Below are 12,755 nucleotides of genomic sequence, written 5' to 3' on the forward strand. Positions count from 1 at the left end.
TGGGCCTTACACATGCTAGTCAAGCCCGCTACCACTGAGCTATATAACTCCAGCTCTACCTACTATGAACATTCATGTACAAGTTTTTGTGTGAACATTTGTTTCAGTTCTCCAGGAGTGAAATTGCTAGGCCGTATGGTAACTGTGTTCAACTTTATAAGAGAAGCTTGGGATTTTAATTGGTTTTCTTGATTCAGTAGACTGTTGTTGCTTTACTGAAACCAAATTTTATATCACAAATAATCTTTCTTCCATTGTACTTACAGATAAATTGACCCACCATATCATTCATATATAAACATATGAATGTATGTATACTAAATACTACTGAGCTATATATTTTTAAGTAGCCAATTATATGTTATATGAGTTATGTATCAACAAAAATTATAGTCATCCAACTTTAGTGATCATTTGTAATTTTTCACAAACAATGCAACTCTATCAAACGAGAAGGCAGTTTATTAATATGTCTTTTGTCATGTATTATTCAATATCCCACAGCTGGCCCATCTCCATATACCATATAATAATTTTTTAAAATCTCTCTCTATATATGTATGTATTCCACACACACACCCTGCAGTGGTAGAACCCAGAGCTCTACCACTGAACTATATCTCCAGCCCCAAAACATCATATCTTATAAAATTGTTGAGAGAGGCCAAGTGTGTTAGTGCAAGCCTATAATTCCAGCCTGGGAAGGCTGAGGCAAGAGGATTGCGAGTTTGAGGCCAGCCTCAGCAATTTAGGTAAAATTCTGTCTCAGAATTTTTAAAAAGGCAGGGCAGGGGCTGGGATTGTGGCTCAGCCGTAGAGCGATCGCCTAGCACGTGCAAGGCCCTGGGTTTGATCCTAACCACCACATAAAAATAAATAAATAAAGGTATTGTGTCCAACTACAATTAAAAAATAAATATTTTTTAAAATAATAATAAAAAAATAAAAAAGCAGGGCACTGGGGAACTGAGGATGTTATTCAGTGGTAGAATGCCTCTAAATTTCAGTCTCAGTACTGCAAAATAGAGCTGGTGATGTAACTCATTGGTAGAACACCCTGGGTTTAATCCTTCATACCAAAAGAATGGACAAAAGGAATTGCTGAGGGTTCTCTAAACAGCATCTCTTGTGTTGCTCTCTTTGTTACTTGGTGTAGAATTTTTAATTTGGGTTCCAGAAATAAACCCATCGGATAATGGCTAAGGTAGGTTTTAACCTGGGTTGAAAACCTTCAGGCAGTACTTAAAATTAATACAAGTCTTGAGTTATTAATATTTTTATTATCATGGACTGACCTACTTACAATCTTTTATTTTTGAGTCCCCAGCCCTTAGTAGGATTCTTGGTAATTGATTAGACACTCAGTGAATGTTTGAGAGATGATTGAACTCAAAGATGATTTCTTTTCTAAAACTGAACATAGACTTTAATTATTTTTGAGTACCTACTAAGTGTCAAATACTATCCTTTGTGCTGGAGATGTAGCATTAAACAAAGCAAAGACCTTTTCCTCGTGGAATTTACATTTTAGTGAATAATAAGCAAACTAGTAAGTATATAGTATGTTGAGAAAAAATAAAAGAGGGTTTAGGGAATGTGGAAAAAGAAGATAGAAGAAAGATCGATGTTATTTTATATGAGGTGGGTCAGGTCAAGTTTGAGCAGAGACCTGAAGGAAAATGAGGTAGTGAACCACCTTTGAGTTTGAAGGATGAGACACACCTATGTGGCTGGAATCAAAAACTGGGGTTTGTTGGCACACCTATAATTTGAGCCACCGGAAAGGCAGAGGTTAGGAGGATCACTTGAGCTTAGGAGTTTGAGGCCAATTTGGACAACAACATATTGCAATGCCCATCTCAGAAAAACAAGGTAAGTAAAAAATAATAAAATAGGAGATACAGAGGTGTAAGAGGGCAGCAGATAGATAATTTAGTGCATTGAGGGTCAAAGAAAGAAGTTTGGCTTTACCTGGGGTAAGATGGGAATCATCTGGAAAAGGTGGAGCAATGGACTTCTCAATGGCCTTCACTTTTCATTTCTCCAAGGAGCCCCAGATCCTTTTTCTCAGAGAATATTAGAGACTGAATTTGAGTAGTAAGTGTGCTCTTTGCTCCTAGAGTATCGTTGCTTTAAGGCTCTGTTTGTTGGCTGACAGAATAAAACCATAATATGTGTGTTACTTTTGCCTGAATATGCAATATGATAGCTAGGATAATTTGAATAGCCGATAAAATGGTAGGGGTGATTTGAAAATAACTATTGGATTTTTGTTGTAGTTGTTGTTGTTAAAAAAAAAAAGAATTACAAATTTCACTAGAAATGAGTAGCAAATGGTTTAGAGAGAGGGAAAAAAACAAACAAACAAAAAACCACCATGTATGTGTCTGTGTATAAGAGACAAAATGTTAACAATTGCCAAATTTTCATTTTGGGAGTATGGGCATCACATTGTATTGTTTTGAATTTTGTTTAAAAATGTTCAAAGTAAAAATCAAAAGAGGAAAAATCTTGTTCTGAATTGCTCTCAGAATGTTTGAGTTCAATTTTTTAGGTGAGTTATTAGGAAATAATACTAATTATTTATTTGAACTATCCGATGTTCCATAGAATTTTAGAACTGAAGAGGCTTTTGAGATAATTTGGTTTTTTTCTTCATATATATGAGGAAATTAGTATGACAGTAATTGAGTCACTTATATATATATCACACTATAATCCAGAGGTTTGGACAGTAAATTAGGCTCTCCTGGTTTCCAGGATGTTCTTTGTACTATGTCATGTTATCTCTGCTAGTAAAGACTGTTCAAGGTAAAGTTGAATTAAGGAAAATGTATGCATCATTCTTCTGTGTAGTAAATTTTCAATTAATTTTTCTTTGTGACAGTATTGTTAAATTATATTTGATGTACTTATCTGCAGGTTAGAATTTGGTCAAAGATTTCTACTATTTTTGTTTTTTATTTGCTACTTCCAGGTGCTTCTTGGTTGAGACGTTTACTGTTTTTTTGCGGGGGTGGGGGGGACACCGGGAGTTGACCCCAGGAACACTTTACCACTGAGCTACATCCCCAACCCACTCCTTCTTTCTTTTTTTAAATTTTGAGACAGGTTCTCACTAATGGCTGGCTTCCAACTTGCAATCTTCTTCCTTCAGCCTTCCAAGTCCAAGCTTACAGGTGTACACCACCACTCCTGGCCAACTTTTATGACTTTTAATGGTTTTTCTAGAAATTTGTTGATGATATGGTTTGGACTCTGTGTCTTTGGTTATTGATTACTTTACTGGTGCATTATAATTATACATAACAGTGGAATCCATTGTATGGTTACTGATTTTTAATATCCTCTAGTTTAAGTTATGAAGAAGGACATCCCTCAGAGTCTGAAACAGATCTCCTTCAGAGACAGACATTTGTAGCCTCTCATCAGATTCCTGGATATGCCTCCACACCTCAACCAACTGGTAACAGTTCTATTGTGAAATATACTATGAATCTGTATACATTTAGTAAATAAGAAAAAAATCAATTTTCATCTTTTGGGTTATAAATATAATGTGTAAAGGAAATATCAGGGGAAATGTTAAAATGAAAATGACATTAAAAGCTTTGTAATTAATAGATTGAGACATCTTTTATGCATCTTTAGGGATTTTAAGTTATGAATATGCTTGGTCAAATTAATACTTGCTTTCTATTTGAAAATAAAACAGTTTAGGATTATAGAATTATTTTACCTCAATTTTCAGAAATAGAGTAGGGAAATAATTTTATTTAAAGTATTTATTTTTACCTTGAGATATATTTTATCCTTCATTTGTAGGTCTTTCGGGAATGTTTGATACTAGCTTGAACAGTGCCAGCACTAACACTAAGGAATCTTCCGTGATGAATTTTCTCTCTACTGCTGAGTCCCGAACTGCTCAGGCTGCTTCTTCAGGAACTACTCTTTTACCACAATTCAGGGCTCCATCCTGGCAGACAGGTGATTCTTTTTTGAAGTCTTCTAAAAATTACTGGTCAAAAATACACTTCTTGGGGCTGGGGTTGTGGCTCAGTGGTAGCACACATGCCTGGCATGCATGAGGCACTGGCTTCGATTCTCAGCACCACATACAAATAAATAAAATAAAGGTCCATCAACAACTTAAAAAAAAAATACACTTCTGTATGCCTCCAATTTGAGTTCCTCCTGCCTTAGCCTCCCGAGTCACTAGAATTACAGGCATGTGTCATTGTGCCCTATCATTATGGTAGTGTGCCTGAGAGTGAATTCCAAAGGCTTTAAAATGGAATTTTTTTCTTTCTTTTTTTTTTTTTAATAATTTTAAGGTAGATAAAATTCAAGAATTTGTAAACAGAAATTCAGTTTTAGCATTCTGAAAACTAGCAAGTTCATATTGAAGGGTTGGCAATCATTTACTGTTTTTTTTTTTTTTTTTTTAAGGATTCCTGGGACTAACTTTAAAAAAAAAAAAAAAAAAAAAACTTCCATTTTATTATTTAATTTATCTTTATGTGGTGCTGAGGATTGAACCCAGTGCCTCACACATGCTAGGCAAGCACTCTACCACGGAGCCACAACCCCAGGCCAGGGTTGGTAATTATTAAAGATAAACTCAGATGTAAAGTTTGTATTTGGCAGTTTAAATACTTGTTCGTTTGGAAGGAGCAAAAATTAAATTTCAATTTTTTTAATGTCTTCTGGCTGGGTATGTATTGCAGTAAAATAATAATCTTATGACCATTTCATTTTTAGTATTCTATAAAATTATCCTTGATCAAAGAGATCAAATCATCACTTAATAAAAACACTACAAGTTTGGGAGTAAGGTTGTAGCTTAGTGTTAAGATCACTTGCTTAGCATGCTTGAAGCCCTGGGCTCAATCCCAGCACCTTAAAAAAAATTCAAAAGCATTACAGTTGATATTATGTTACACTCATTTCCTTCCCTCCTCATTTCCTCCCTTCTGCTCTCCCTCTTCCTCTCTTTCTCCTTCCTTCTTTCATTTCTTTTTTGATAGTGGGGTTTAAATCCAGGGGCGCTTTACTACTGTGTTTTCTTTTGAGGCAGGGTCTTACTAGGTTGCTAAGGGTCTTAAGTACTAGTTTCCCAGGCTGGCCTCCAATTTGAGTTCCTCCTGCCTTAGCCTCCCGAGTCACTAGAATTACAGGCATGTGTCATTGTGCCCAGCTTATTATACTCATTTTTAACAATAATTATAAGGCCCATATGAACTTTTTCTTTATTTGATTTTTCAATTTAAATTTTCAACATTTTAAAAATTACTGTATATTTTTATTTTTTGTAGAATGACATGAAATTTCTTGGGAGAGGCTGTTTGTTTTAAAGAAGAAATGTCAGCATATTTAAGGGTTTTGTTTATTGTGTTGAGTGTTGAACTCAGTGCTGTGTCCATGATAGGCAAGTGCTTTACCACTGAGCTATACCACCAACCCTGAGAAGATATTTTTAAGTAATAACTCATTCTGATATAAATCCCATTAATAGAGCTTCTTACCATTTCTAGCAACATTTTCCCCCTGCTTCTAAAGAGATCATTAATGATTAGTATAAGATAGAACAGTATTTTAAAACCATAGCTTCAGTTTTTCCTTCCAGAAATAATTTTCTTCCTTCCTTTCTTCCCTTTTTTTGGGGGAGAAAGTTGGTGGACAGGGATTGAAGCCCTGACCTCCCCCCTTTTTTCTTTATTTTTAATTTTATTTTGAGATAGGGTGTTGCTTAGTTGGCCAGGTAGTTTTTGATCCTCCTGCCTCAACTTTCTTAGTTCATGCCACATAGTTCCACTTTTTTTAGAGAGGAAGTAATAGCTTGGTATTTATTCTTCTTGACTATTTTTCTGTGTCAAAACATATATTTCTACCTAATCAATATTTATTGTTAGGATATGCCATAAGTTTTTTATGTGTTTTGGTTGTTTGTACTTATAATTGTAAGAACTATAGTACATCGCTTATACAAATCTCTTTGTGTCTAGTTATTCCTATGGAATAATTTTCTAGAAGTGGAACTTTGGGATCAAAAGGGTATGTATATTAGGGCTAGGGTTGTAGCTCAGTGGTAGAGCACTTGCCTAGTATGTGTGAGGACAAAAGTTATATCAGCAACTAAAAAAAAAGAAATTTAGGAAAAAAAAAAGTTGTAGGGGATGGGATTATGGCTCAGCAGTAGTGCACTCGCCTAGCACGTACGACACACTGGGTTCAATCCTCAGTACCACATAAAAAAATAAATAAATAAAGGTATTGTATCCAACTACAACTAAAACAAAATATTTTTTTTTAAAAAAGTTGTATACTTGTGTGTGGCTAGAATGCTGTCCAGGTATGTTAACAGCCTACTGACATAATTAATTTCTGATCAGTCTTGCATAATAATTATTCATTTATTGTTATTGGGAAGTCTATTGTTATATAGGAAGTCAACCTTGAAATGAGAGAGATTTTCAAAATGAATATATTTTGGTAAAAAAACCTTTTCGATGTTAACTTCACTATTATTTTTAGATTGATTTATCATGTTGGATATAGGCAGTTTACTGTTGATTTTCACTTTTATTGTTTTGTACATTTTACCTTATTGGTATTTTGCATTGGGAACTTAAGGTAAATTAATCACTATTGATTACATACATTTTTACTGGTTTCTTAATTTTTTTTTTTAGTTGTTGATAGATATTTATTTCATTTATTTATATGCGGTGCTGAGAATCAAACCCAGTGCCTTACATGTGCCAGGCAAGTGCGTTACCGCTGAGCCCCAGCCCCAGCCCTAGTCCCAGCCCCAGTTTTCTTAATTTTAATATGGCCATGTCCAACTGTATTCTGTTACAATAAAGATATGAATTACTGATACCTTTATAAAATTATTTTTGTTTTAAGAAAGAGAGCTACTTTGAAATATAGTTTTCAATATTTACATAGAGAACTGACTTATGAGGCTTTTAACCTTACAGTACTTTTTTAAAAATATTTTATTTAGTTGTAAGTGGCCCAATACCTTTATTTTATTTATTTATGTGATGCTGAGGATCAAACCCAGGTCCTCACATGTGCGAGGCGAGTACTGTAACACTGAGCCACAACCCCAGCCCAACCTTACAGTACTTTGATGAATTGAGGGTTACATAATTCACTTCAATGAAAGCATTTATTTATTTGTTCTATAACTGCATAATAATCTTTTTGCTTTCTCTTCATAGGTATGCATTCCTCAGCAGCAACTGAGCTGTTTGTTGCTGGACCTTTGCCAACCACTGGAACTCTTCCACCATCTGCCCCTTCTGCTTATCAGCATCCTACCACCTTTAGCAATAGAAACTTTGCCACCTCCTCACCTTTGGTGCTTCAGGATTCAACTTTTAACACTACATCAAATGGAATTTTAAATCCTCATGACCCTTTGCTACAAATTAAGACTTCCCAGGGAACTCTTCCAACTGCTTTGGCATTTGAGCGCCTGGGCAGTTCTGCATTAAGTAACAGCATACCACCTCAGTCTTCAACATATCGTTCAGCTCAAGAGTCTGCACCCCATCTTTTACAACCTCAATTTAGTTTGTTGCCTTCAGCACTTGGGGGAGCCCAGCAGACTCCTCAAGCCTACAGTTCAACCCTTTTCACTAATTCTACTGCTTCCATTGAAAGAGCTCTTCTTCGAGAATGTAGTGTTATTAAACACCATCAGCGGCCTTCAGGTACCCAGTCTATTCAGTCACAACTGACTGGTTCACAGCATTCCTTACATAGTTATCTATCAAATACAAGTGTAGTTAGCTTTCAGGAAACAACCAGGCAGTCATCCTTATCCTGTAGCCCAATTGGAGATTCTCCTCAGGTGAGCAATGGAGGATTGCAACCCAAGACCCCACAGGTTTCAGTGGAACTTGCTCAGTCTTACTCATCTGCAATTCCATCATCAGGGTATGCTGCTCCTACTACAAAAATAAACAGCTGTTCTACAAAACAACCACTAATATCAACTAAGATCCCAAAACCTCAAAGTATAATTCCTCCTGTACAAACACTAACCTATGCCAAACCTTTACATAACCAGAGTTCTGTAATATCAGGTCAAGCACAGATTTATTCTACAGCACAGCTACCAAGCCTGTTATCAGTTAGTCAGTCCCAAAATTATGGTTTAGTACAGCCACACAATGTGCCATCTATTGTTCATTCACAGGTTTATAGGTCCAGCAAAGTGGAGAAATTGCCATCCTTGTATAAAACATTGACTTTTTCTGGGTCTTCTCGGCCTATAACTTCTGAAAGTCAGACACTCAGTTATTCATCCAATCAACAAGAAGTATTAACTTCAGTTACAAATGAGAATTACCCTGATCATACAAGAGATCTATCTTCAGTCAGTCAGTCTCAAAGTTATTCATCTAGTCACTCTCAGGGTTTATCACCAGTTAGCCAGACCCAGGTTAGTTATTCATCTCAATCACAAGTGTTGTCAGTTGTTAGTCCTTCAGAAAGCTATGCTTCAGGGCAGTCCCTGACATTGACAGCCCCTTCTCTTTCTTATTCTTCTGCCTCACGGGCTCAGAAATTGCCAGACTCTAGCTCAACCCAGAATTATATTTCCATGCATTCTTCTCAAAATGCTCAGACTCAAGATTCATCATCTTCCCAGTCCCAGAAGTTTTTGCCTGCAATCCAGTCATCATCTTTTGCATCCTCTACTCATTGTCAGACGTTACAGAATAACATACCTTCCCCAGATCCAAAGTCTTATGCTGAAAGAAAACTTGACTCAAATGTCTATACATCTTCAAAGCAAGAAGATGATTTTCCAATTCAAGAGTTACAGGCATTGCAGCCACAGTCGTCTTTAGAGACATCAACCTCAAGGCTATCTGATGGGGAAATCAGTGCTCAAGAATCAACTTATAAAGTGTCAAAGGCAGATGACAGATATTCTCAGAGTGTGATCAGAAGTAATTCCCATCTTGAAGATCAAGTTGTTGGGATTACTCCACAAGGGTCAAAAAAAGAAGAAAACTTGGTTGGTTCAGTGACACAACTTAACCAACAAATTGGCCAAGCCAATAATGGAGCAACCCTTGATCTTAAAAAAACTGATTTAATGCAGACTCCACAAATAAGGTTAAATGCTAAAGACCTAAGCCAACAGCATTCTCTTATACATAAGGTTCATGAAGCCAAGGTCCAGGAACAGCATGATCAAATAATTAATGCATCTCAGATTCAAATTCCAAATCATGCTTTAGGACATGGCCACCAGACATCTCTTCCTAATACACAGCTTCTTTTAGATTCTGCCTGTGATTTACAGATTCTTCAACAGTCAATACTACAGGCAGGTTTAGGACAAGTAAAGGCGTCTTTACAAGTTCAGCGTGTCCAAAGTCCTCAACAAGTAGTGAATCCTTTCCTTCAATTGGATGGTCATATTATTCAGAGCAATGGTGATCATTCTCAACAGCAGATCCATCCTCAAAATCCTGAAATTATGAAAATGGACCTCTCTGAATCCTCAAAACCATTACAACATCTTCCAACAAAGGGTCATTTCAGTGAAACAAATCAACATGATTCAAAGAACCAGTTTGTTTCTCTTGGATCAATATGTTTTCCAGAGGCAATGCTTCTCAGTGATGAAAGAAATATTTTATCAAATGTAGATGATATCTTAGCAGCTACAGCAGCAGCTTGTGGAGTTACACCTTCTGATTTTCCCAAGTCAGCTTCAAATGAAAGCATACAAGCTGTTGAAGGTGGTGATTCTAAATCTCATTTTCAGCCAGCATTAGATGTCAGGCATGTGACCTCAGATTTTAACTCTATAACAGCTACAGTAGGAAAGCCACAGAATATAGATGATATTTCTTTAAATGGAAATCAGGTTACTGTAAACCTTTCATCCATACCTACCCTTCAGTCAAAAATGACTCTTGATCAACAGCATGTTGAAACACCTGGTCAAAATATATCAACTAAAGTAACTTCGGCAGTAGTTGGACCAAGTCATGAAGTCCAGGAACAAAACTCTGGCCCATTCAAGAAACAGTCTACTACCAGTAATGAATCTGAAGAAGACAGTGAAGTTCCCATTGATAATACATTAAATAATAACAGAAACCAAGAGTTTGTATCTAGTAGTAGAAGCATAAGTGGAGAAAGTGCTACATCAGAGAGTGAATTTACTTTAGGTGCTGATGATAGTAATGTGTCAATGAACCCCACTAGAAGTGCACTTGCACTGTTGGCCATGGCCCAACCTGGGGATGCAATCAGTGTCAAGATTGAAGAAGAAAACCAAGATCTAATACATTTTAACCTTCCAAAGAAAAAAGCTAAAGGAAAAGGACAAATTAAAGATGAAGACAACAATAATCAGAAACATCTGAAAAGACCTTCCCAAGGCAAACGCCAGAATCCCATGGGAACAGATATATATTTACCCTATACTCCTCCTTCCTCAGAAAGCTGCCATGATGGTTATCAGCATCAAGAAAAAATGAGACAGAAGATCAAAGAAGTAGAGGAAAAACAACCAGAAGTCAAAACAGGATTTATTGCTTCTTTCTTAGATTTTCTGAAATCTGGACCCAAGCAACAGTTTTCTACTCTTGCTGTCCGAATGCCTAACAGGACCAGACGACCAGGAACCCAGATTGTTCGTACGTTTTGTCCCCCACCACTTCCAAAAACTTCATCTACAACACCCACACCTTTAGCGTCTGAAACTGGAGGCAATAATAGTCCATCAGAAAAAGCTGGCAACAAACTTAAAAACTTGGAGCATTTATCTTCATTTTCTTCTGATGAAGAAGATCCTGCTGTATGCAGTCATGATGTTTATAAAAACATCTCTACTCCCTTAACTGCTTTGGATGCAGATTCTGATAAAAAGAAGAAAACAGGTAAAGTTTTAAATAATTCACAGTTAAGACTTTCTACTATTATTTTTCTAGCTATAACCTACCATTTACATTTTTTTGTTTTGTTTTGTTTTTAGCTTAAAGCACGTTTGCAAAATAAATTTTCAGAACATAATGCCTAAACATTTAGCATTTGCCCTGCCTAGGAGAGTTTTTGTTTTAGGTTGAGTAGTTCTGATTTTTCTTGGCTTTTTGCCACAGATAGCTTAACACACAGCATGCTATCTAGACTTCTAATCTGAGACATTTTAAGGTAGCTTTTAGATATGAGGTATGGTATTGGGGGCCCTGTTGTGTAAACCTGGCATATTTTCTTGATATGCCAATTTTACCTGAAGATTGGCATTTTACTTTTAAATACGGTTGTGTGCAGCATGCACATTACTGATCTAATTAAAATAAAACTTTACAATTTTCTACTAGCCTCAAATCATATATCAAATCTTTGGGTATGTGTTTCACTTTATTCTATGATTAATAGAGGAAATGTTTTAAGAAGCACTGTCTTTCTGCAAATAATTGACAGGTAAGTGTAAAAGTTACTATTTTAAGGAGGATTCCAAGAAAAAAATATTTATAACAGGAGTGGAGATATAGCTTAGTTGGTAGCGTGCTTGCCTTGCATGCACAAGGCCCTTGGTTTGATTCCCCAGCACCACCAAAAAAAAAAAAATTACTTATAATAATAATATAGTTATTAGATGTGCATCATTACTTCTGATATACAGATGGTATGACTGAATAAATGAGAACATGGAATCTGAACCCAGATTTGTCTGCATTCCTGCTGAATTCTTTTATATAATCAGAGTTGTGCTTTAAGACTTAATCTCTGTTTCATAATGTACTTCTCAACTTCCTTCCAGACTTGGGACCAGTTGTGACTGCTAGATTGATGTGAAACAGCTGATAATCCAAATAATCTATTAGCACAGGTGTTTGATAATACATACATTTCTAAAGAATTCTCATTTTATTAAACAAGGAAATTAGCATAATAGAAAGTCAGTTTTAGATTCAAAGAAATTACTATGGATATGGGCATCCTAGTAAACTTATAACTTCTTTCCCAATTCAGACTGCTTTGCCATTATTATTATATTTCCTTTTTTTGTTTCTAGAACAAACCTTTAGTAGTCTCTGATCTAAAACATGAATCTAAAACTAGTTTCTTCCAGATGACCATGATTAAATTTTTAATTATAACCATCCCCATCAACTCAATCCTCACTATCAGGTCTCTCTTTACCATCTCTGTTGCTTCATCTACAAGAACTCAGCATTTCACTTGAGCTATTGCAACAGACTTCTAATTAGGTATTTTTTACCAGTCTCTATATCAATCCATCCTCCACATTGTTGTCAGATTTATCTTTATAAAAAAGGAATTTTTTAATTTGATGATGTGAGGGCAATTTGGTTGTGACATCTGTCACACCATTGATTGCTAGAGTTGATTTGAATGATCTGACTGGCTAAGTGAGTGTCCCCTTTCTACCTCACTGCTCTGTGTGCATCCCTCCTAAAGCTGTGCACTTGGTTGAAGAGGACAACCTTCCCCTATAGAGGACTGTTCTTCAGTCAAGGGATACAAGTAGCTATACTCTCTTGCTAGAACCTCCAAATAAGCTCTCAAAAAAGGAAAGTTAATTATTACTTATGCTTTGAAACATTCCTTTGCATTTCATAGGAAAATACAATGATGAGAGGTGACAGACAGGTTTTCCTTTTTCTGTGTTTTACTGTCTTGCTCTTCCAGAATCCTTCTTCTATGATAACTGATTCTTATGTCTTGGATACAAGATCTTGGATATC

General features: G+C 36.0%; 1 protein-coding gene across 1 annotated transcript in view; it reads left to right on the top strand.

Annotated features, from left to right (window-relative positions):
* The first annotated feature begins 3,131 nt into the window (after nucleotides 1-3,131).
* The window catches only part of Qser1 (glutamine and serine rich 1), a 47,313-nt gene continuing 37,689 nt past the window's right edge, over nucleotides 3,132-12,755 (top strand). The window contains exons 1-3 of the mRNA XM_015477743.2: nucleotides 3,132-3,466; nucleotides 3,826-3,987; nucleotides 7,230-10,922. Of these exons, the coding sequence (XP_015333229.1) occupies nucleotides 3,837-3,987; nucleotides 7,230-10,922 (3,844 nt within the window). The 5' untranslated portion in view covers nucleotides 3,132-3,466; nucleotides 3,826-3,836. The remainder of the gene's footprint in view (nucleotides 3,467-3,825; nucleotides 3,988-7,229; nucleotides 10,923-12,755) is intronic.

This window comes from Marmota marmota, unplaced genomic scaffold (genome assembly GCF_001458135.2).
Source record: "Marmota marmota marmota unplaced genomic scaffold, marMar, whole genome shotgun sequence".
Classification (NCBI taxonomy): Eukaryota; Metazoa; Chordata; class Mammalia; order Rodentia; family Sciuridae; genus Marmota; species Marmota marmota.